Raw genomic sequence first — 26455 nt, 5'->3', positions numbered from 1 at the left:
ACTCTAGGAAATATGGGCACTCTGGTGCTACCAAAGCGTGCACTCTATTAAAGGAAATATGGGCACTCTGGTGCTACCAAAGCAGGCACTCTATTGATGGAAATATGGACACTCTGGTGCAACCAATGCGGGCACTCTATTGATGGAAATATGGACACTCTGGTGCAACCAATGCGGGCACTCTATTGATGGAAATATGGGCACTCTGGTGCTACCAAAGCAGGCACTCTATTGATGGAAATATGGGCACTCTGGTGGTACTAAAGCGGGCACTCTAGGAAATATGGGCACTCTGGTGCTACCAAAGCGGGCACTCTATTGATGGAAATATGGGCACTCTGGTGCTACCAAAGCAGGCACTCTATTGATGGAATTATGGGGTGCTACCAATACGGGCAGTCTATTGATGGAAATATGGACACTCTGGTGCTAACAATGCGGGCACTCTATTGATGGAAATATGGGAACTCTGGTGCTAACAATGCGGGCACTCTATTGATGGAAATATGGGCACTTTGGTGCTACCAAAGCGGGCACTCTATTAAGGGAAATATGGGCACTCTGGTGCTACCAAAGCGGGCACTCTATTGATGGAAATATGGGCACTCTGGTGCTAACAATGCGGGCACTCTATTGATGAAAATATGGGCACTCTGGTGCTACCAATACGGGCAGTCTATTGATGGAAATATGGGCACTCTGGTGCTACGAATGCAGGCACTCTATTGATGGAAATATGGGCACTCTGGTGCTACCAAAGCGGGCACTCTATTGATGGAAATATGGGCACTCTGGTGCTACCAAAGTGGGCACTCTATTGATGGAAATATGGGCACTCTGGTGGTACCAAAGCGGGTACTCTAGGAAATATGGGCACTCTGGTGCTACCAATACGGGCACTCTATTGATGGGAAATATGGGCACTCTGGAGCTACCAAAGCGGGCACTCTATTGATGGAAATATGGGCACTCTGGAGCTACCAAAGCGGGCACTCTATTGATGGAAATATGGGCACTCTGGTGGTACCAAAGCGGGTACTCTAGGAAATATGTGAACTCTGGTGCTACCAATGCGGGCACTCTATTGATGGGAAATATGGGCACTATGGTGCTACCAAAGCGGGCACTCTATTGATGGAAATATGGGCACTCTGGTGCTAACAATGCGAGCACTCTATTGATGGTAATATAGGCACTCTGGTGCTACCAAAGCGGGCACTCTGTTGATGGAAATATGGGCACTCTGGTGCTGACAATGCGGGCACTCTATTGATGGAAATATGGGCACTCTGGTGCTACCAAAGCGGGCACTCTATTGATGGAAATATGGGCACTTTGGTGCTACCAAAGCGGGCACTCTAGGAAATATGGGCACTCTGGTGCTACCAAAGCGAGCACTCTATTGATGGAAATATGGGCACTCTGGTGCTACCAAAGTGAGCACTCTATTAAAGGAAATATGGGCACTCTGGTGCTACCAAAGCAGGCACTCTATTGATGGAATTATGGGCACTCTGGTGCTACCAATGAGGGCACTCTATTGATGGAAATATGGACACTCTGGTGCAACCAATGCGGGCACTCTATTGATGGAAATATGGGCACTCTGGTGCTACCAAAGCAGGCACTCTATTGATGGAAATATGGGCACTCTGGTGGTACTAAAGCGGGCACTCTAGGAAATATGGGCACTCTGGTGCTACCAAAGCGGGCACTCTATTGATGGAAATATGGGCACTCTGGTGCTACCAAAGCAGGCACTCTATTGATGGAATTATGGGCACTCTGGTGCTACCAATGCGGGCACTCTATTGATGGAAATATGGACACTCTGGTGCTACCAATGCGGGCACTCTATTGATGGAAATATGGGAACTCTGGTGCTACCAATGCGGGCACTCTATTGATGGAAATATGGGCACTCTGTGCTACCAGTACGGGCACTCTATTGATGGAAATATGGGCACTCTGGTTCTACCGATGCGGGCACTCTATTGATGGAAATATGGGCACTCTGGTGCTAACAATGCGGGCACTCTATTGATGAAAATATGGGCACTCTGGTGCTACCATTACGGGCAGTCTATTGATGGAAATATGGACACTCTGTTGCTAACAATGCGGGCACTCTATTGATGGAAATATGGGAACTCTGGTGCTAACAATGCGGGCACTCTATTGATGGAAATTTGGGCACTTTGGTGCTACCAAAGCGGGCACTCTATTAATGGAAATATGGGCACTCTGGTGCTACCAAAGCGGGCACTCTATTGATGGAAATATGGGCCCTCTGGTGGTGCCAAAGCGGGCACTCTAGGAAATATGGGCACTCTGGTGCTACCAAAGCGGGCACTCTATTGATGGAAATATGGGCACTCTGGTGCTACCAAAGTGGGCACTCTATTAAAGGAAATATGGGCACTCTGGTGCTACCAAAGCAGGCACTCTATTGATGGAATTATGGGCACTCTGGTGCTACCAATGCGGCACTCTATTGATGGAATTATGGGCACTCTGGTGGTGCCAAAGCGGGCACTCTAGGAAATATGGGCACTCTGGTGCTACCAAAGCGGGCACTCTATTGATGGAAATATGGGCACTCTGGTGCTACCAAAGTGGGCACTCTATTAAAGGAAATATGGGCACTCTGGTGCTACCAAAGCAGGCACTCTATTGATGGAATTATGGGCACTCTGGTGCTACCAATGCGGGCACTCTATTGATGGAAATATGGACACTCTGGTGCTACCAATGCGGGCACTCTATTGATGGAAATATGGGCACTCTGGTGCTACCAAAGCGGGCACTCTATTGATGGAAATATGGGCACTCTGGTGGTACTAAAGCGGGCACTCTAGGAAATATGGGCACTCTGGTGCTACCAAAGCGGGCACTCTATTGATGGAAATATGGGCACTCTGGTGCTACCAAAGCAGGCACTCTATTGATGGAATTATGGGCACTCTGGTGCTACCAATGCGGGCACTCTATTGATGGAAATATGGACACTCTGGTGCTACCAATGCGGGCACTCTATTGATGGAAATATGGGAACTCTGGTGCTACCAATGCGGGCACTCTATTGATGGAAATATGGGACTTCGGTGCTACCAGTACGGGCACTCTATTGATGGAAATATGGGCACTCTGGTTCTACCAATGCGGGCACTCTATTGATGGAAATATGGGCACTCTGGTGCTAACAATGCGGGCACTCTATTGATGAAAATATGGGCACTCTGGTGCTACCAATACGGGCAGTCTATTGATGGAAATATGGACACTCTGGTGCTAACAATGCGGGCACTCTATTGATGGAAATATGGGAACTCTGGTGCTAACAATGCGGGCACTCTATTGATGGAAATATGGGCACTTTGGTGCTACCAAAGCGGGCACTCTATTAATGGAAATATGGGCACTCTGGTGCTACCAAAGCGGGCACTCTATTGATGGAAATATGGGCACTCTGGTGCTAACAATGCGGGCACTCTATTGATGAAAATATGGGCACTCTGGTGCTACCAATACGGGCAGTCTATTGATGGAAATATGGGCACTCTGGTGCTACCAAAGTGGGCACTCTATTGATGGGAAATATGGGCACTCTGGAGCTACCAAAGCGGGCACTCTATTGATGGAAATATGGGCACTCTGGTGCTACCAAAGCGGGCTCTCTATTGATGGAAATATGGGCACTCTGGTGGTACCAAAGCGGGCACTCTAGGAAATATGGGCACTCTGGTGCTACCAATGCGGGCACTCTATTGATGGAAATATGGGCACTCTGGTGCTAACAATGCAGGCACTCTATTGATGGAAATATGGGCACTCTGGTGCTACCAAAGCCGGCACTCTATTGATGGGAAATATGGGCACTCTGGAGCTACCAAAGCGGGCACTCTATTGATGGAAATATGGGCACTCTGGAGCTACCAAAGCGGGCACTCTATTGATGGAAATATGGGCACTCTGGTGGTACCAAAACGGGTACTCTAGGAAATATGGGCACTCTGGTGCTACCAATGCGGGCACTCTATTGATGGGAAATATGGGCACTATGGTGCTACCAAAGCGGGCACTCTATTGATGGAAATATGGGCACTCTGGTGCTAACAATGCGAGCACTCTATTGATGGTAATATAGGCACTCTGGTGCTACCAAAGCGGGCACTCTGTTGATGGAAATATGGGCACTCTGGTGCTAACAATGCGGGCACTCTATTGATGGAAATATGGGCACTCTGGTGCTACCAAAGCGGGCACTCTATTGATGGAAATATGGGCACTTTGGTGCTACCAAAGCGGGCACTCTAGGAAATATGGGCACTCTGGTGCTACCAAAGCGAGCACTCTATTGATGGAAATATGGGCACTCTGGTGCTACCAAAGTGAGCACTCTATTAAAGGAAATATGGGCACTCTGGTGCTACCAAAGCAGGCACTCTATTGATGGAATTATGGGCACTCTGGTGCTACCAATGAGGGCACTCTATTGATGGAAATATGGACACTCTGTTGCAACCAATGCGGGCACTCTATTGATGGAAATATGGGCACTCTGGTGCTACCAAAGCAGGCACTCTATTGATGGAAATATGGGCACTCTGGTGGTACTAAAGCGGGCACTCTAGGAAATATGGGCACTCTGGTGCTACCAAAGCGGGCACTCTATTGATGGAAATATGGGCACTCTGGTGCTACCAAAGCAGGCACTCTATTGATGGAAATATGGACACTCTGGTGCTACCAATGCGGGCACTCTATTGATGGAAATATGGGAACTCTGGTGCTACCAATGCGGGCACTCTATTGATGGAAATATGGGCACTCTGGTGCTACCAGTACGGGCACTCTATTGATGGAAATATGGGCACTCTGGTTCTACCGATGCGGGCACTCTATTGATGGAAATATGGGCACTCTGGTGCTAACAATGCGGGCACTCTATTGATGAAAATATGGGCACTCTGGTGCTACCAATACGGGCAGCCTATTGATGGAAATATGGACACTCTGGTGCTAACAATGCGGGCACTCTATTGATGGAAATATGGGAACTCTGGTGCTAACAATGCGGGCACTCTATTGATGGAAATATGGGCACTCTGGTGCTACCAATACGGGCACTCTATTGATGGAAATATGGGCACTCTGGTGCTACCAATGCGGGCACTCTATTGATGGAAATATGGGCACTCTGGTGCTACCAATACGGGCACTCTATTGATGGAAATATGGGAACTCTGGTGCTAACAATGCGGGCACTCTAATGATGGAAATATGGGCACTCTGGTGCTACTAATACGGGCACTCTATTGATGGAAATATGGGAACTCTGGTGCTTCCAATACAGGCACTCTATTGATGGTAATATGGGCACTCTGGTGCTAACAATGCGAGCACTCTATTGATGGAATATGGGCACTCTGGTGCTGATAATGCAGCACTTTAGTGCTGTATTTTGCCATTATTATTGAGGAACTTTTGGGTTGGCACTGGTGAAAGTTTGCACTGTTTAGAGGGGCTCTGACATTGTTACATGGTCCTTGGGCACTGTTTATGGAACTGTTAATGAGGTCCATTGGCACTATTTAAGGAGGGACCCTGAAAATGTGAATGTTTTTTTTTTAGCACTGTTTATTTGGGCAAAATGGCACTCTTGTGCTGTAAATGGCGGCTGTCATGTCAATGGAGTACTATGGTATTGTCATTGGGGCATTCTAGAGCTGTAGGTGTGGTCTCTCCTGCCTCAATAAGGGCACTGGGTGAAAGCAGGCTGGCACTAATTATAGGTTGTAAACTGGGGTGTCTGTCCTCATGGGGTGCACTTATATAGTGCTGGACAGCCCGCCTAATCTAATAGTATGGGCGTCACTAATAGGCTGTAAGTCTAGGAGCTCTTGGGCTGCACAGGGCCCATATATTGTTCTTACACAGGGGCCCTTTTCTGTCTGTGTCCACCAGGGCATTCAGCAGTTGTTAATGGGGGCTCCCTGCACTGTGGCGCCATCACTCTGGATGTCATTATGGGGTAGTAACACTACTTGAAGGTTTATGCTCACAGTTTTTCTACGCCGTGCTTTGCACCCACCAAACCTGATTCTCCTAGGGAACAAATCCTGACAATCAGCAACTATGAATGAAGTCAGTGCATAGTCCAACTGGGACAATCAGAATCCTAATCATAGGCTGGTACTTCCATTGCCCAGTCGGGGCATTCATTTGTCCAGATAGATCATGTTTTCGCATTTCAAGCTAAAGGTCCATTAAATTGTAATGTTTTATGTTGTGATGAGGATAATTGGTCATTTGTGATACTCACCCTCGGGCACTGCACCGTACAGGGCTCCTAGAAGAACAATAATAATCATCATCACCCAATGTCAGACGTTATTGTTAGTATCTGGTGCTGGAGCGTTATATGCGGAGCAGCTGATATCAGTCACATAAACTACATGGAGAAAAGTATTGGCAACACGTCTTAATCATTTAACATCTCATCCAGTCCATTGCCCCCAGTGTATAACATCTGCCCCTAATGTATAATATTCAGCCGTACTGCCCCCAGTGTATAACATGCGGTCCTTCACCCCTCAGTGTATGACCTCTGGCTCCCCGCCCCAGTGTAGAGCCATCGGCCCCCCGCCCCAGTGTATAGCCATCGGCCCTCCACCCCAGTGTATAACCTCTGGCCCCTCGCCATGCCATCTGCCTTTCCTAACATTACAGAATGTCCGGTGGTGCAGAGCCCCCTGATACCATCGCGGTCCTGTAATAGGAGCCACCGGGGTAACAAGTCCGTTCATAAAATTTCTTCCCCCTAAATCTTCCTCCCATCACCTGTGATATTATTGAGAAGTGGAAGGAACTGCAGCAACTCAGCCACAAAGGGGAGACCCCGGAACGTTACAGAGCGGGGGGGGGGTGCAGAGTGTTGAGGAGCAGAGGGCATAAAAATCACCACCGCTCTGCTGACCCCATAACTGCAGAGTCCAGACCTCCTCTGGTATCAGCACAAACACTGCGCCCCCGCCGGGAGCTTCATGGCCAAGCAGCTGCATGCAGCCGTACATCACCAAGCACAATGCCGAGGATCGGATGGAGTGGTGTAAAGCCGCCACCACTGGACTGTGGAGGAGACGTATTCTGTGCAGTGACGGATCGCACTTCTCTATCTGGCATCTGATGGAGGAGTCTGGGTTTGGTGATTCGAGGAGAATGTTACCCCCTGATTGCATTGTGCCCGCTGTACAGATGGTGGAGGAGGATAATGCTATGGGCTTGCTATTGGGGGTCGACCTTAGCCAGTGCACAAGGTCAATACAGACATGGTTGGGGGAGTTTGGTGGAAGAACATGACCGGCCACACCAAGCTCCTATCCAACACCTCTGAGATTGTGCTCCCGGCCTCTCCTCAATATCAGGCTTTGACCTCACAAATGCTCTTCTGGATAAAGGGGCAAAAATTCCCACAGACGCTTGTAGAAATCCTTCCCAGAAAAGCGGGAACCGTTATATCTGCAGAGGGGCGAATCCATATTAATGTCTATGGCTGTAGTAAGCGAGGTGAGAAAAGCTCCTGGAGGCGGATGTGGGGGGCACATACTTTTCTGCTTACACTGTATATGGATGTCCAATGTCTCTGAACAATCTCCGCACTTATCTTTGTCATTCATGCAGTAGAAGATAACTACAGTCCCCATCCCCAACAGGCTGATAACAGGGAATAGTTGATTGCATTTGGATCACTTTCTATTAATGTGCTGACCGAGAACTTACTTGGACTTGGCTGACAGAACATATCGCCTCCGCTAGTGGATCCGAGAGGCTGTTCAAGTTTCCCGCATCCGCCGTGTAGAAGAAATTCCTCTGGTTCTGACCTGAGACTACTCTACGTAACTGCTCCTGATCGGCTCCATCCGTTCCTACTGCCAAAACCCGAATACCTGGAAAAATGCAAAGAGGTGACGTCAGGATGTTCAACTACAACTCCCATCAACCTCAGCGAGTAGCTTTAAGCTCCAATCTGGTGCTGTCCTGCAGTTAGAGATATACAGAGATCTATCCTTATAGCCGTTGCTGGCGAGTGCTGACATGATGGCTCTGTTATATTTACCTGTAGCTTTGATGGCGTTTGCTGCCTGTAGAGTATCATCAGATGATGGACTATCTGCAAGAATTACCAGAACACCGGGAACATTCTGTCTTCTACCGTAGGCCGGGGTGAATAGATAATTTCTTGCAAAGTCAATGGCACCACCTGAAGAAGAGCAAAAGAAATATGTGAATATGTTTAGGCGCAATAAAGGCTATAATCCCAAATTACATACTGCATTATACTCCAGAGCTGCACTCACTATTCTGCTTGTGCAGTCACTGTGTACATACATTACATTACTGATCCTGTACTGATTCTGAGTTACATCCTGTATTATACTCCAGAGCTGCACTCACTATTCTGCTGGTGCAGTCACTGTGTACATACATTACATTACTGATCCTGAGTTACATCCTGTATTATACTCCAGAGCTGCACTCGTTATTCTGCTGGTGCAGTCACTGTGTACATACATTACATTACTGATCCTGTACTGATCCTGAGTTACATCCTGTATTATACTCCAGAGCTGCACTCACTATTCTGCTGGTGCAGTCACTGTGTACATACATTACATTACTGATCCTGTACTGATCCTGAGTTACATACTGTATTATACTCCAGAGCTGCCCTCACTATTCTGCTTGTGCAGTCACTGTGTACATACATTGCATTACTGATCCTGTACTGATTCTGAGTTACATCCTGTATTATACTCCAGAGCTGCACTCACTGTTCTGCTGGTGGAGTCACTGTGTACATACATTACATTACTGATCCTGTATTATACTACAGAGCTGCACTCACTATTCTGCTGGTGCAGTCACTGTGTACATACATTACATTACTGATCCTGAGTTACATCCTGTATTATACTCCAGAGCTGCACTCACTATTCTGCTGGTGCAGTCACTGTGTACATACATTACATTACTGATCCTGAGTTACATCCTGTATTATACTCCAGAGCTGCACTCACTATTCTGCTGGTGCAGTCACTGTGTACATACATTACATTACTGATCCTGTACTGATCCTGAGTTACATCCTGTATTATACTCCAGAGCTGCACTCACTATTCTGCTGGTGCAGTCACTGTGTACATACATTACATTACTGATCCTGTACTGATCCTGAGTTACATACTGCATTATACTCCAGAGCTGCACTCACTATTCTGCTGGTGCAGGCACTGTGTACATACATTACTGATCCTGTACTGATACTGTACTGATCCTGAGTTACATACTGCATTATACTCCAGAGCTGCACTCACTATTCTGCTTGTGCAGTCACTGTGTACATACATTGCATTACTGATCCTGTACTGATTCTGAGTTACATCCTGTATTATACTCCAGAGCTGCACTCACTTTTCTGCTGGTGGAGTCACTGTGTACATACATTACATTACTGATCCTGTATTATACTCCAGAGCTGCACTCACTATTCTGCTGGTGCAGTCACTGTGTACATACATTAGATTACTGATCCTGAGTTACATCCTGTATTATCCTCCAGAGCTGCACTCACTATTCTGCTGGTGCAGTCACTGTGTACATACATTAGATTACTGATCCTGAGTTACATCCTGTATTATACTCCAGAGCTGCACTCACTATTCTGCTGGTGCAGTCACTGTGTACATACATTACATTACTGATCCTGAGTTACATCCTGTATTATACTCCAGAGCTGCACTCACTATTCTGCTGGTGCAGTCACTGTGTACATACATTACATTACTGATCTTGTACTGATCCTGAGTTACATCCTGTATTATACTCCAGAGCTGCACTCACTATTCTGCAGTCACTGTGTTATATATTGGTTACCATTACAGGGTGGGTGGCAGGACGTTAAATAGAATAGGCTTCTTCTTTTATATGGAAGGAAAGTAATAAAGGCATATCCTGTATCTATGGTGGGTGTTTATGGTTACTTGGTCTGGTTGCCCATGCTACATATATTTACTCCAGCAGAGCTCAGAATTTCTACCTAAAATTGATTATTTTACATTATAGGCTATCAGGGGGTCTCACTTATTCAAACTGTGATTGCTGCCCATAGCAACCAATCAGAGCCCAGCTTTCATTTCTTAAACTACTCTGGAAAAATGAAAGCTGCACTGTGATTGGCTGTTGACTGCTCAGGAGAAATGAAAGATGCACTGTGATTGGCTGTTAACTGCTCAGGAGAAATGAAAGCTGCACTTTGATTTGTTGCTATGGGCAACCAAGATGGTTTTAATAAATGAGGCCTACATGTGTATACAACCATTAGTTGAGCGGCGCCCATGAAGGAAGATATCTTAATAATATGTGACACAGTTAAATCATTACCAATAGTTGTCCCACTGGGATCAGAGAATGGGATGTTTTGGATTTGCTGCAGAACTGTCCGCAGTTCGCTGGATCGGTTCAGTAGGACAGATGGGCGCTGCCGGAAGCTGTAGGCCCCAATTGCAATCTGAAATAGAGAGAAAATAAAGAGTTAGAAAAAAACAAAATGGATAAGGATAGGGATAACTATGAGGGCCGAAGGTGCTGCTACACCCTGTCTCATGTAATTGAGGGGCACAATGCTGCAAAAATGGCAGCAGCATAAACTAATATGTCTGTGCAAGACGCCATTATTCTCATAGGGCTACATCAGAAGATGCTACATGCAATGGTGACGCCATGTTAAATTTCCAGCCAACCATTGCTCCCACAAATGTGAATGGAAATCTAATGGAGGTGACATATGTGACTCGGATGTGCTCATCACAATCTTTTCATCCCGTCATTCAGAAATACCTGTGTAGCCTCCGATCCCAGCTGCCCCACCGAGGACACGGCCTGCGAGAGGAATCTCTTAATGGCCTCCTCGTTGTACTGATTATCCTGAGTTGTGTGCACCATGAATACAATGTCTGTCTTTCCCGTCCCACAGGCTGAGGAGAAAAAAAAAAAAGAATAATGAAAGATATTTTCCTTGTGGCCTCATAAGTGTGCTCCGATAAATAAACTGACCGGTGTTGTCCAAGACTGACTCCGCTTCACTCTCCCGGCTCCCGACAAGTGATACCACACGGAACTGATAACGGGCGCCGGGTAGAAGGTTGTCTATTTCGTAGTACCTCACGTCTCCAGACACCGCGCGGCTCGATTCGGGGCCACCTTCAAAATGGAAAATAAAAGCTAAAACTAATACAGAACATGCAATGCAACATATACGAGACAAGATATGACTTCACCATAGGCTGTACCCTTCCATCTCTATAGGGGGCAGGATTTGCTCCTTCTCTACCACCAGCTTGCACCCATAACTAGAAGACCCCCCTACTCAGGAGGTAGTTATGGCTAGTCTTGAACGTACCGTCTGCCCGTCTCCAGTAGATACGGTACCCGGTGCTTCCGGAGACTGCGGACCACGTAAGTCTCACCCGTTGACGTGTTACATCCATTACTCTGAGATCTCGCACAGGATTTACTGGTATATCCGCTGGAAAGACACAAGATCAAACATATTGTGAAACCTCTTTGAGACCACCGACCAACATGGCCATCAAAAGTGGTCTTCTACTAGGGAGGCTGTCTCAGAAAAGGTGGCCAGCATGCATAGGTTTTCATGGAAATTAAGGGGTGGGCTTCTCAAAAAGTTGTTTTTCTGGACAGAATAAACTTTTGCATGGTGGACTCAATAACTATTAAAAAGCCTTATGCAGCCCCTGAACAGGCAATGCAAGGGGCAATGAGTCCAGCTAATAGCTCTACTACCATTACTGGTGACCAAGAGCAGTTCTTGCAGTATTTTTGCATCAAGAATCAGTACTAGCAAGATAGTCTCATTTTTTATTTTAGTTAGGACCCCCTTTCTGGTATGCACACCTCCTATGTTGCATTTGTTAACCACTTCTTAGTTGATAGAAAGGAAGTTAAATACGCACCACTACTCCATTAAATCAGATAGACTGGTTTTGAGGAGGAACTTCCATTACATCCCAATTTACTCACGTGTTGTGACGCTCGAAGACACCGGTTCTCCCTGACGATTGCCCACCAGTGCCGTGACTTTGACAACGTATCGTATACCAGGCTCCAGGTTCACCAGCTCGAATGTGTTGGCATTACCTGGCACCTCTTTAGATTGTTCAGTACCACCTACAAAAATATCATCAGGTCATTGAGCTTTGGAATTGACGCATTGACGCATCCCATTAGTGCAACTTGAAAATGGTGCAATGTAATCCAGCCGCACCGCGAGAGTCATGACCATTTGCAGATCCCAATTTATGTATGTGTGAATTTAAACAACATTCACAATGACATCATATGCTGCAGATTTTGCTAAAGGTAATGCTAAAAATTGGGTTTTGGGCAAGTAGCATTCCCATATACTGTATGTCTATAGAGCGCTCTATAGTTTTACCACCTATCATGATACAGTATTATGAGTTTATTATGATGCAAATCTGAAAAGTAAAGTAATATAGACCTCATACCTCTCTCAGGGATCCAGGAGATTTTATAGGCTGTGGCTCCTTGCACGCCAACCCATGTCACCCTTATAATATTGTGGCTCTCAAATATCCGCAGACTTGTCACAGCACCAACCTCCTGACGAGCTGCAAGAGAATGGGAAGAAATCACATGTCAGAGGATTAGAAAACTTTCTAGAATACCACAGATGATGCCATATACTACCAGAAATAACCCACATAATACCGCTATATAGTGTGCAGATAATACTTAGCTTCTAAATATACTACTACCATTAATTAATCACATAATACCAACGTATGGTATCCAAATAATGTGTAGTATCAGTATAATACCTTACTTTATACAATATACTGTCATCTTGTTCCCATGTAATGCCTAATAACTCACATAATATCTCCATATGGAGTCCAAATAATATGCAATATCTAAACAATATTTTGCACCTAATACCACTATATAGTGTCCAAATAATATGTTGTATCGTCATAATAATTCCTATATATTACTGCCACCTAGTTCCCACATTGCCATAAATAACCCACATTACACCACCATATGGCATCCAAATAATAGGTAGTAGTATCTATATAATACTTCCTATATAATACTGCTATCTTGCTCTAACATAATACCTAATAACTTATACAAACCACCATATAGTGTCAAAAATATGCTGTATGTAAAAAATACTTCCCACATAATACCACTACATTGTGACCAAAAATATGTAATATGTATATAATACCTCACACATAATACTACCATATTGTTTCCACATAATACCTAATAACTGACATAATACTGTCATATGGTGTCTAAATAATATGAAATATTTAAATAATACTTCCCACATAATACTGCTATATAGTATGCAAAAATATGTAGTATATACCGTAAATAATACATGCCACATAATACTGCCATCTTGTTCCCACATAATAACTCACATACTATCTCCATATAGCGCTTAAATAATACATTGTATTTGTATAATACTTCACATTATACCGCCATTTTGTTTCCACATAATACTGTCATTAATAACCCACATAACAACACATATAGTGGCCAAACAATATGTCGGATCTAAATAATACTTCCCACATAATACTTTTTATAGTATTCAAATAATATGCAGTGTCTGAATACTGCCATAAATTACACAGACCATACCACCATATGGTGTTCAAAGAATATGTTGTATCTAAATACTTCCCGTATAATGCTGCCATATAGTTCCCACATAATGCTGTCATCAATAACTCACCTAATCCCACCATATAGTGTCCTGATAATACTGTAATTTAATTCCCCAAATAATCTGGATCTCGGCGTTACCTGTCTGCGCCACGATGGATATGGGTTCACTCTCTCTCGTACCAATCAGAGTTGAGACAAAGATGGTGTAGGCCGTCCCCGGAACCAAATCTGGGATGTCCATAGAAGTGACGTCCCTGGTGACCAACCTGGAAACTTCAACACCTGGAAATACAAAGTGCAACGTATTAATACATATGTAACAGTGGAGAGAAAATACAGTATCTACCCCTGACATGTGCCCTGGTGGGCTGGTGGGACATGTGCAATGGGTGCTATAGGGGCACAAACAAGAAGCTCTGCCCTGGCCAGATTTGAAGATAGAGCTAAGGCAGCAAACTCAATTTTTGCCCTGGATGAAGGACAGCCTGGCTTTATAGCGCACAGTCCTAAAATAATTGTGCCATACCATGCACAAAAATACCCCCATACAGTGCTGCAATGATGTCCTTTTCGCGTAGCGGCTGACAGTGGTAGTGTTCGCCGTCTGTCTCGGGTTGGTGCATGTAATGTGGGTAGGGACAGGGTGGCCAACAGGCGCTTTAGGTTCGGCCGCTATGCACCCTAATACACTTTTACAATTGTGTAGTTGACGAACCATCTCTGCGCCTCCAGGTGATCCTATAGCTCGTCGCTTTTCGCGTAGTGGCTGACAGTGGTAGTGTTCGCCGTCTGTCTCGGGTTGGTGCATGTAATGTGGGTAGGGACAGGGTGGCCGACAGGCGCTTTAGGTTCGGCCACTATGCACCCTAATACACTTTTACAATTGTGTAGTTGACGAACCATCTCTGCGCCTCCAGGTGATCCTATAGCTCGTCGCTTTTCGCGTAGTGGCTGACAGTGGTAGTGTTTGCCGTCTGTCTCGGGTTGGTGCATGTAATGTGGGTAGGGACAGGGTGGCCGATAGGCACTTTAGGTTCGGCCGCTATGCGCCCTAATACACTTTTACAATTGTGTAGTTGACGAACCATCTCTGCGCCTCCAGGTGATCCTATAGCTCGTCGCTCTTGGAACCGGGCTCCACTCCAGACGGATCACATTCTCTCCAATAGAAGAACTTCGCAGGTTGGTCACTTGATCTACAGAATCTTCTTCTGCAGGAATTATATATATAGTGGTGAGGCTCGGTCCATCAAGACATTACATGCCCTTTCAGGACAGCAACTCATGACACTATTATGAGCTTATCCAGGATTAGGAAAACATGGCAGTATTCTTCCATAAACAGCGCCCCCCCTAGTCCACAGGTTGAGTGTGGTATTGCAGCTCAGCCCCATTCACCTCGATGGAGCTGCAATACCAGACAGAACCTTAGGGACATGGGTGGTGCTGTTTTTGGAAGAAAATTGCCATTTTTTTCAACTCCTGTACAACCATTGAGTTAATCTTGACACCCGCCTATGGCGGCACAGCCATGATACCTGTTCTTACTGTGACCGTTGCAGGGCTGCTTTCAGTGTTGCCAATTAAAGCCGTCACCCCGATGATGTAAACCGTGTTTCCTTGCAAAGGTTCGATGTCATAAGATGTTGTTCCCGCCGGCAGAGTCCTACTGATCTCCCGACCTTAAAAAAAGAGAAAAGTATTAGAGAGATTCAGTAAGAATCAGGAACAGTCAAATATAAGTCTAAAGCCGTATTCAGACCTCGGATAGAACACATTATAGTCTATGGGGTTGCTCAGATGTTCGTGTTTTTTCCCAGATCTTGAGTCCGCAAAAAAAAATCACATCTGGTTTTTATTGGGCATCACAGATGAAAATCCCCCATAGAAGTCTATGGGTCCATAACAATTACATACCCCTCACAGATAGCAAGAGATGTTTTGTCATTTATTTATGTATTTATATATAAAAAACACTGACGGCAAAAACTGGCACTGACCAAACACCAACGAAAATCGGATCCAAAACGTTTTTTTTTTTGCACACATGAAAAATCACTGATGTCTGAATAAGTCTTTAAGGGGGCAGGATTAGAATAAAAGGGTCTGCTGTTATCTGGAGAAGAGCCACGTGTGTCCATGGACTGTGTCTGGTATAGCATCTCATCCCCATACACATGAATACTGAAATACCAGGTGCAGCCTGAAGAAGATTTTGCAATAAAAAAAGGAGACCCCCACTTGTTCCAACCCTAGACGACCTTGTTAAAGGGGTTGTCCAGGCATATGATGTCAATGACCTATCAATAGCAGATCAGTGGGGACCACACACCCAGCACCCCACCGATCAGCTGTTATTTGCCCGAGTGGAGGCAGGATGTAAACACTTGAACTGCGCTACTGAAAGAAGCAGCGGTCAAAGTGTAGTGGTCTCTGCCGGTTACTGCAGAACAGTTTAGTTAGACAGACACCGGATCCGTCTGTACACTAGTTTCCCATTACCGTCGCTGTGCCTCCATGTCACCCTGTATCCAGTCGCTCTGGCAATCCCAGTCCATGCAATCCTGAGTCTGGATGATGTTGTGTCCACCACCCGAAGATTTGCAACTCCGGCCACTACTGTATCTTCTGAAAAACCAGCACGTGTCAGATCAGAAGCAGAATATATAGTAATATCTACAGTGCAGTGCAGCGGTACAATGCACTCCCACCTGTCTTCACATTGATGGTCACAGGGATCCCCTCTCTGGTGCCCACCATGGGCGTGATCCTCACTATGTACGTGATGCCTTCTTGTATATCCGTCAGTTCATAGGTTGTCTGGTCTCCAGAAATCACCTGACTCCTCTCCGTCCCATCTACAGGTAAGAGATACAGAGAAGCAGTGAGCAACAAGGGGTTACTATGGAGCAAAGGCCTCCAATCTGTGGCTCTCCAGAAGAACTACAACTCCCAGCAAATGCACCTTGTCAGGGCATGCTGGGAACAGCTATTGTGTAACATCTGGAGAGCCTCGGGATGGAGACCATTACTGAAGACAATACAGGGGCTGCAAACACTTTGGGGTCCTGGTGCCTATGACCTCGCGCACCATTACTGTAAAAGGACCTTGATGTTTGGGGGTCCTGGTACAGCTTTTGCATTAGGTATATAATTCTTGGGTGTATAGCTTCTATACCTTGCATTTGCTGCTGGGCACTACTGGTTGCAGACAATGGGCCATTATATGGCGTCATGTGCTGACGCTCTGGCATCAGCCCCTCTGACGCTGTGATTAATGTTGGCCTTACCCTCCGAATTTCTGATGAAGATCCTGTATTCTGTGGCACTGGGAACGCCGTTCCATGCCAATCGGATACGTCCTCGCCTCGCATCCAAGACACGGAGGTTTGTGACAGAAAAGGTGATGGTCTCTGTAATGAGAAAAGAAAACCCTTGACAAGACTCATAATATCACTGATTTAAGAAACTGCACAACTTAGTTGTACGAGTGAAAATAGAAAACTTTGTAACGTATATTATCAGAGAAATCTGCTTCTTCATCCACTTATGAGTCTTTTCTTCCTCCAACATCCATTGCCCCATGTCCTGAATTTATAATCCACTCTGAAAAAGCAGCTAAAATCTGTTTCTTTCAAATAGACAGACTCCAAGCTCACCGAGAGTTAGAATACAGCAACCTATTTTCTGAGAAGTGTTTATGTCACCCACTGCTGGATTCACAGCTACATGACTCAATACTGATGTATAATGTTCTCCATGCTGCTGCTTTCTAGTAAGTTATCTCATCCCACTGCTGGATTCGCAGCTACACTGCTCAGTACTATTGTATAATGCCTTCCATGTTGTTGCATTTTACAAAGTATTCCTCTCACCTTAATGCTTGAGTCACAACTCAGGATGGCTGCATAATGTCTTTCATGCTGCTATTGTCTAATAATGTTCATCTCACCTCATTGTTGGATTCACAGCAACACTACTCAGTATTTCCATATGATGCTTCCCTGCTGTTACTTTTTAGATAATGCTCATGTTAATGTTCACACCAGTGCTGGATTTACAGCAATGCTGCTCAGTAATGACTGTAAAATGCTCTCCATGCTGCTGATTTCTAGTAATTATTCATCTCACTACAGTGCTGGATTCTCAGCAACACTTCTAAGTACATCTGTAAAATGCCCTCTCTGCTGGATGTTTTTAGTAAGTGTTCATCTACCCCAACTAAAATGCTTAATACTGCTGTAGAATGTCCTACATGCTGATGTTCTTTTGAAAGCGTTTTATCTCCCCCAGTGTTGGATTCACAGCTACACTGCTCAGTACTGCTGTATCCTGTCTTCCATGCTGCTGCTGCTTCTGAACCTGTACTACATAGTTACATGAAAGCAGGAAGGTCTGTGTGTGCTGTATATGGGAGACATCATAATGTCACGCCAGGTGTGGGGGAAACTTAGTGCAACACAGAGGGAAAAGGGAAAGGGAGCCCAGACACAAGGGAAAGGGGGGAAGTGGAGACCTCCTAGTCTGGTCTAGCGTAACCCTGTCTCAACTATCGTCCCTATATAGCCTCCTCAGCTATCGCCGCACGCATGCCTCAGCCTACTCTCCCTGGCATATGGCTACGACTAGGGATGGAAGGAGATGAGCACTAGTAAACCTCCACTAAACTCTATAGACAACAAGGGTGGACAAAACAGGGGAAATGGCTTAGCTTTAGATGAACTTCAAATAAGCACATGGCCTCAAACTCCAGAGAGAGCAAAGTACTGCTCCTGCTAAGCTTCACAAGTAGAAATGGATATAGCAGGCGACTCCCTCTCAGACACACCAGGTATATATACACCCAGGCCAGAGAGCTAATTAGCAAGAGAGAGGTAGCCGCTCAGTCCTAAAGACAGCCTCTTATCTAAGAAACTGTCTGCAATACCAAATGTAGAGATCTCCTGCAACCACTGCAGGGCGACTGTCTGTCACCTCTGACACATAGTAGCTAGTCTACACCCACTAGCTCAGAGACAACTGAAAATTAATTAGACATACAGTCTGCAGAGGAGAAAACTAGTGAAAAATGCAGGATACAAGTCATATAATAGCCAGAAATAGTGTTATTCCTCATTTACACATAGGACCCCTTATTCCTAAAAGTCACCTGATGACAGGTACTATTTTCCTGGACATCAAAGTATCTGAGACAACTTATTTTGGTTTCTTACATGGGTAGTGTGTGCTGTTTGTGAACCATTACAGTGGCCATGGGGTTTGGCATTGGCAAAATGCAATTTTATTTGTGATCCATAAAGCTCATTAGATAAATACCTGTTCGGACGGTGATAGAAACAGGGGAGCCCTCCCGTCTCCCTATAAGCGCTGATATCAGGACATAGTACGTTACATTTTCTTCGAGATCATCAATGTCAATTGTGTTTCGGTTTCCAGGAACATTTCTGGTTCTTTCAAAGCTTCCTGCAAGCATATTTTAAGATTTTCATTAGACCACCCTTGAACACAATTTTCTGTCTAAATAGGTTCAAAATTTTGTACAGAATATTACTCAATATGTCTTTATGTGCACAGTATATAGGTCTTAGATCTATTTTTTTAATACAGAGCTCCAAACCTCCAAAGACATAGATATAAAAGATAAAGTTTTAGCAGCCAACAGCCACCACTAGGGGGAGGCATAGCAGCTTATTGAATACAGATTTTCTCAAAAGTGATTTTTCCCTATTGGTTGACGGTAGATAGAAGTATTATTTAAATGCAGGGGTGGCCATACCATTGGTGCAACCTGTGGGGGGCCAAGAGGTCAGGGGGCCTATTTCTACCTCCAAAGCAGGTGGAATTGTACATTATGATGAGCTATTGGGCTGCAAAGGGCCCATATATTGTTCTTGCATAGATACTACCACTTTTCTTTTGTTTACGAATCATTGCCGTGGAGACCGACCACTGCTGCTGTTGGTTGAACATGCGACGTACTCACAAGCTCTTTTCTATTGAGCTTGTAAGTACGTTTTTTAAGCTGGCCAGGATCACTGGAGCGTGCTGCTACCTCCTAATCCCAGACAGCTTGAAGGAAATGCTGATGAGCTAGACAGCAGCAGTGGTCGGTTTCCTAGGCAACGAGCTGTAATCAAAAGAAAAGTGTTAATATCTCAAGAACATCTGCAAATTTTAATAAGGAGTAAATCACAAAGATGTTCGTTTTTCCAAGCACTATCCGACAATATCCATCTATGAAGATGGGACAATCCTTTAATTCAATGTCTTTCTATGGTATTTGGAACCATTAAAGAAATTAGGAATTAGAGCAGTACATTTTGGACCCAAAAGTTACACAATGAGAAAAGATGTGATTTATGTAAACTCCATTATCCCATTATCTTTACTTCTTCTATGTTAGAGGACTTACCGTCCGCATTGCGAATTACAACCTTGTATTCCGTAGCACCAGATATTCCATTCCATGACAGCCGCACCCGCTTGCCTGTTACCTCTATGATCTTTAAGTCTGTGATTGTACCAATGCTGCTTCCTGTCAAGGGAAACAAAAGCAACATTATAGAAAGTTCCCAATATGAGATGGATGGATGGAAGGATGAAAGGATAAAAGGATAAAAGGATAAAAGGATGAAAGGAAGAAAGGAAGAAAGGATGGATGGATGGATGGATGGATGGATGAAAGAAAGAAAGAAAGAAAGAAAGAAAGAAAGAAAGAAAGAAAGAAAGAAAGAGAAAGAAAGAAAGAGAAAGAAAGAAAGAAAGAAAGAGAGAAAGAAAGAAAGAAAGAGTAGATAGATGCAAAAATGAAACAATGGATGGATGGAAAGATGGATGGAAGGATGAATAGACAGATACAGTTATGTCCATATATATTTGGACAGAGACAACATTTTTCTAATTTTAGTTATAAACATTACCACAATGAATTTTAAACAAAACAATTCAGATGCAGTTGAAGTTCAGACTTTCAGCTTTCATTTGAGGGTATCCACATTAAAATTGGATGAAGGGTTTAGGAGTTTCAGCTCCTTATCATGTGCCACCCTGTTTTTAAAGGGACCAAAAGTAATTGGACAGATTAAATAATTGTAAATAAAATGTTCATTTCTAGTACTTGGTTGAAAACCCTTTGTTGGCAATGACTGCCTGAAGTCTTGAACTCATGGACATCACCAGACGCTGTGTTTCCTCCTTTTTGATGCTCTGCCCGGCCTTCACTGCGGTGGTTTTCAGTTGCTGTTTGTTTGTGGGCCTTTGTGTCTGAAGTTTAGTCTTCAACAAGTGAAATGCATGCTCAATTGGGTTGAGATCAGGTGACTGACTTGGCCATTCAAGAATATTCCACTTCTTTGCTTTAATAAACTCCTGGGTTGCTTTGGCTTTACGTTTTGGGTCATTGTCCATCTATAGTTAGAAATGATGGCCAATCAGTTTGGCTGCATTTGGCTGGATCTGAGCACACAGTATGGCTCTGAAGACATCAGAATTCATTCGGCTGCTTCTGTCCTGTGTCACATCATCAATAAACACTAGTGACCCAGTGTCACTGGCAGCCATGCATGCCCAAGCCATCACACTGCCTCCGCCGTGTTTTACAGATGATGTGGCATGCTTTGGATCATGAGCTGTACCACGCCTTCGCCATACTTTTCTCTTTCCATCATTCTGGTAGAGGTTGATCTTGGTTTCATCTGTCCAAAGAATGTTCTTCCAGAACTGTGCTGGCTTTTTTAGATGTTTTTTAGCAAAGTCCAGTCTAGCCTTTTTATTCTTGATGCTTATGAGTGGCTTGCACCGTGCAGTGAACCCTCTGTAGTTACTTTCATGCAGTCTTCTCTTTATGGTAGATTTGGATATTGATACGTCTACCTCCTGGAGAGTGTTGTTCACTTGGTTGGCTGTTGTGAAGGGGTTTCTCTTCACCATGGAGATGATTATTCTGCGATCATCCACCACTGTTGTCTTCCGTGGGCGCCCAGGTTTTTTTGCATTGATGAGTTCACCAGTGCTTTCTTTCTTTCTTAGGATGGACCAAACTGTAGATTTTGCCACTCCTAATATTGTAGCAATTTCCCGGATGGGTTTTTTCTGTTTTTGCAGCTTAAGGATGGCTTGTTTCACCTGCATGGAGAGATCCTTTGACCGCATGTTTACTTCACAGCAAAACCTTCCAAATGCAAGCACCACACCTCAAATCAACTCCAGGCCTTTTATCTGCTTAATTGAGAATGACATAACGAAGGGATTGCTCACACCTGTCCATGAAATAGCCTTGGAGTCAATTGTCCAATTACTTTTGGTCCCTTTAAAAACAGGGTGGCACATGTTAAGGAGCTGAAACTCCTAAACCCTTCATCCAATTTTAATGTGGATACCCTCAAATGAAAGCTGAAAGTCTGAACTTCAACTGCATCAGAATTGTTTTGTTTAAAATTCATTGTGGTAATGTCTAGAACCAAAAGTAGAAAAATGTTGTCTCTGTCCAAATATATATGGACCTAACTGTAGATAGTACCAGTGTGCCTCTTGCCTGTCTCAGAAGTTGTTGCAGGCGTTGCGATTTCCTTGCCATCGTACAGGGTGAATAGTGTGATGCGATACTCTGTTCCCGGCCGTAGACCGGTGATGTCATACTTGTTGACGGTCGTTGGTAGGTTCACAATCTGCGGACTCTTTGTGCTCCCTGTAAAATATCCACAATTGGAGAGAGTCACCTGTTTCATTCTTAAGGCTTTCCTTCTGACCCCACAGTTATGCACTTACCTCTCGCTCGTCTCCACTCCAGCCGGTAACCTGTAGCTTCAGGGATGAGATTCCACGTTACCTGGATGGAGGTCGGACTGTCGGCAAATGTTCTCAGCACCTGAACAATCCCGGAATCTGTAAGAGAATGATGATATGGCAATGGTGTGTGCAGGTGGAGAAGACTTTACTGCAGCAGTCACTTAGCATAACCATATATTGTATTAAAAGCACAATTGTTCCCAGTGTCATTAGCGCAGCCCTGCTCGCTGGAGATAGGAGGTGTACATGACATAACTGTTACGTTTCGGGTTATATTTAGTATGAATCTTTCCTACCGGTTTTGACCCTGGTGGACACAGTTTGTCCTTCTACGGCTCCAAAGAGTGGACTGACGGATATGGTGTATTCAGTGCTTGGCTGGAGATTCTGGATGGCATAAGAGGTAACGGCTGGGCCGACATCAAAATCTTTGGTGTCTTCTCCTGCAAGGAAAAAAAATTCATCTGTAACATCTCTGAATTTTTGTCAGCAGTATGAAAAGTTGTGTTTCCTCCTAATATACCTTATCATTCAATTCCTTACGGTTTTCAAGATCTCATCATGCACTGTTCCTGATCTAGTCCTGGTGGAGCGGCCGTGACTGGATACAATGTATCAATATAAACAATTGTTTGGAATCTTAAAGAAAACAGAATCTCTCATCTGTCCTGGAGCTTTAACTTTCACTGATACATTGTAGCAAATGTATGAAAAGATGAGTGACAGCAGGACTAGGATATATGAGGAGAACAGCTGTCGTAGGCTGTAAGATTGGAGAGGGGCTTGTCCTCATGGATGCAGCCAACCTGGGCAGGCATGGCGCCCCTCACATGGGCAGCCTCTATGCCAAATTTGCCCTGGGATAACCACATTGATTGATTAAAGCTAATTGGTGGACATTCATGCATTGTGGTACAACCAGTGTTTCTAGGGTCTCCTTAGCACACCTTTTTCTCCTTTAATCTACTGCTCTATTAGCTGATGGTAGAAAAAAATAATTTTGGAGCACTGACCTCTCTATAGTTACACCACTGTTAGTAAGCATTCATAATATGGTAGACCTCTGTATAATTCAGATAGCCTCATGTAGGAGCTGAGCTGCAATACCAAACACAGCCTATGGTACAGAGTGGCGCTGTTTAGTAAAAAAAATAATAATTATATTCTGGAAAAAATGCCTTTTAGCTATTATAGGAAGGGGCAACAATGAGGCCTGTAATCCATTTCACAGATTTGGCTACTAAACTGGTGCTGGACGGCGACTCTGGCAGCAATACAGGTCAGGTGGCTATCGATTTCATTGTGCTGCTGCTACATTGGAGCGTAAAGCAAGTGAATGGGGTTGTATAGTATTGCAATTGTCATAAGCATTTGTAAAAAAAAAATTGGATTTTTTGTGCTTTGCTTATTGCAGACGCAGTAGTCTTGGGGGTCACAATACAGCCCCCCCCCCCCATTCACCTGGATTTGCTAGATTGTATCAGAGGCACGTAGTGATCTATGGCCGCACGACCTAAGTCTCTATCAAAGCTTAATTAATGACATCAGACGGGCGACAACAATTCTAAGAGGAGTCGCACAAACAACTTGTCAATCACAGATAACTCGCATGCAAGTCACAAACATGCAACTGGGATTAAAGTTTAACGCCATGTAGCTTTTATCTTATGCATATTGTGGAGTGAGTAGGACTATTTATATAGTAGAGGTGCGTCCCGGGGTTGTGTGAGGACGGCCGGTGCCCTGTTCTTTCATGCCATTCTCTTATTGTTTTACTATTCTTTAAATCTACCTTTGAATGGCTTCCAATAATTCCTTCCAACTCCTCCGTGAGCCAAGCAGACAATTGCTGGCAAGAGCGCGGGCTCTGGGAGGTGCGAGCCTCTACCCCGCTCCTATCAAAGGCACCGTGCACATTCCTGCTCCTTATTACTGAGTGCCAATGCTTAGAAGCTTATGATAAGGAAACAAGGCAATTACCTTTGTTCCCATCTGTAGAGTAAGAATATGGAGGAGGATGTCTCCCCCGACTCCTTCTAAGGGGTCAGGCTTCACATAACCATTATAATAACCATTATAATTTGCCTCCAGGAGAAGTCACACGAAAGGGGTCACGTTCAAAGCCAAGTGCACTGTTATAATGCTACAGTATTCAGCATCACATAATGCAAAAAACACGGACCAACCCTTTAAATCAACATCACAACCAATTAAATTATGATTTGCCTCCAATTAATCTCTAATGGCAAGTTAATCAACTTTATAACCAGTCCTGATTTCAAAATCTCCTGCCGCTTTGGGTATACAGCTTCTATGCAGACGTATGCATCTCCATGGTAACAGACTACATGAAACTCTTGTGTAGTCTGATCCTTCAGTCTTAGTCTCTTCCATCTGTCCGCTACTCCTACCAAATATACTGTATATTAGGAATAATAGAGGCAAGAGATGGAAGGCTGCAGGGTCAGACTTACTCCATTTTTTTCTGAAGTGCTCAATAGGGGAGCAGAGGACCCTCTATGTCTAAAGTAGAAGCCCCACTTCTTAGATTATGGCACATATAGAACTGTTGATTTACATATCGGATCAGAATATTCATTAAATTGTTATGCAGCCCAAATCACAACATTTGGCACTCGGACCAAAAAATGTTCTGCACCTCTGTCACATCAATCTGTATAGGAGATGTATATACACAAAGGAGAATTTTAATCAAAACTATTTGCATAGTTGCTACATTTTTGTTCATTTTCGATGCATATGAACAACAGAAAAAATGGTTGCAAAAGTAGAAGATTTAAAGGGTTAGTAACCAGAGGTAAAACTAGAAGAGCCAGGGCATCATGGCAAACATTTCAGTGGGGTCTTGCTCATCACTGCTGAGCCTCCTGCTATGTTGCCAGCTTTGACACCTTGACCCTTCACTTCTTCCTGCTTATCACCAGCCAGTGCCATCCACTCTAACAGCACCTGCACTGGGCGAGTGGGGGTGAGTGGTCACTAGCCAGTGCCATCCACTCTAACAGCACCTCTACAGGGCGACTGGGGGTTAGTGGTCACTAGCCAGTGCCATCCACTCTAACAGCACCTCTACAGGGCGACTGGGGATGAGTGGTCACTAGCCAGTGCCATCCACTCTAACAGTGGGCGAGTGGGGTGAGTGGTCACCAGTCAGAGCCATCCACTCTAACAGAACCTCTACAGGGCGAGTGGGGGTGAGTGGTCAGCAGTCAGAGCCATCCACTCTAACAGCACCTGCACTGGGTGAGTGGGGGTGAGTGGTCACAAACCAGTGCCATCCACTCTAACAGTACCTGCACTGGGCGAGTGGGGGAGAGTGGTCACTAGCCAGTGCCATCCACTCTAACAGCACCTCTACAGGGCGACTGGGGGTGAGTGGTCACTAGCCAGTGCCATCCACTCTAACAGTGGGCGAGTGGGGTGAGTGGTCACCAGTCAGAGCCATCCACTCTAACAACACCTCTACAGGGCGAGTGGGGGTGAGTGGTCAGCAGTCAGAGCCATCCACTCTAACAGCACCTGCACTGGGTGAGTGGGGGTGAGTGGTCACAAACCAGTGCCATCCACTCTAATAGTACCTGCATTACGTGAGTGGCGGTGAGTGGTCACGAGACAGTGTCATCCACTCTAACAGCACCTGCACTGGGCGAATGGGGTGAGTGATCACAAACCAGTGCCATCCACTCTAATAGTACCTGCATTAGGTGAGTGGCGGTGAGTGGTCACGAGACAGTGTCATCCACTCTAACAGCACCTGCACTGGGCGAATGGGGTGAGTGATCACAAACCAGTGCCATCCACTCTAGCAGCACCTGCACTGGGCGAGCGTGGGTGAGGGGTTAGTGTCAGAGTTGGCAGC

General features: G+C 44.9%; 1 protein-coding gene across 3 annotated transcripts in view; it reads right to left on the bottom strand.

Moving 5' to 3' along the window:
• Positions 1–26455, bottom strand: part of COL7A1 (collagen type VII alpha 1 chain) — a 158344-nt gene that overhangs the window by 89873 nt on the left and 42016 nt on the right. For all 3 annotated transcript variants that reach the window (XM_073644916.1, XM_073644915.1, XM_073644917.1), the window contains exons 12-31: positions 22872–23018; positions 22555–22671; positions 22322–22474; positions 20201–20323; positions 19105–19251; positions 17079–17201; positions 16500–16646; positions 16291–16416; positions 15327–15470; positions 14874–14999; positions 13927–14070; positions 12588–12710; positions 12100–12246; positions 11462–11587; positions 11116–11262; positions 10900–11036; positions 10444–10570; positions 8120–8263; positions 7783–7949; positions 6326–6352 (exon numbers count right to left, since the gene is read on the bottom strand). In XM_073644916.1, coding sequence (XP_073501017.1) covers positions 6326–6352; positions 7783–7949; positions 8120–8263; positions 10444–10570; positions 10900–11036; positions 11116–11262; positions 11462–11587; positions 12100–12246; positions 12588–12710; positions 13927–14070; positions 14874–14999; positions 15327–15470; positions 16291–16416; positions 16500–16646; positions 17079–17201; positions 19105–19251; positions 20201–20323; positions 22322–22474; positions 22555–22671; positions 22872–23018 — 2642 coding nt within the window. The remainder of the gene's footprint in view (positions 1–6325; positions 6353–7782; positions 7950–8119; positions 8264–10443; positions 10571–10899; positions 11037–11115; positions 11263–11461; positions 11588–12099; positions 12247–12587; positions 12711–13926; positions 14071–14873; positions 15000–15326; positions 15471–16290; positions 16417–16499; positions 16647–17078; positions 17202–19104; positions 19252–20200; positions 20324–22321; positions 22475–22554; positions 22672–22871; positions 23019–26455) is intronic.

Source organism: Phyllobates terribilis, unplaced genomic scaffold (assembly GCF_046119375.1).
Source record: "Phyllobates terribilis strain yellow unplaced genomic scaffold, ASM4611937v1 Scaffold_8__6_contigs__length_399053987, whole genome shotgun sequence".
In the NCBI taxonomy this organism is placed as follows: Eukaryota; Metazoa; Chordata; class Amphibia; order Anura; family Dendrobatidae; genus Phyllobates; species Phyllobates terribilis.
This window is presented reverse-complemented; position numbering and strand designations above follow the sequence as displayed.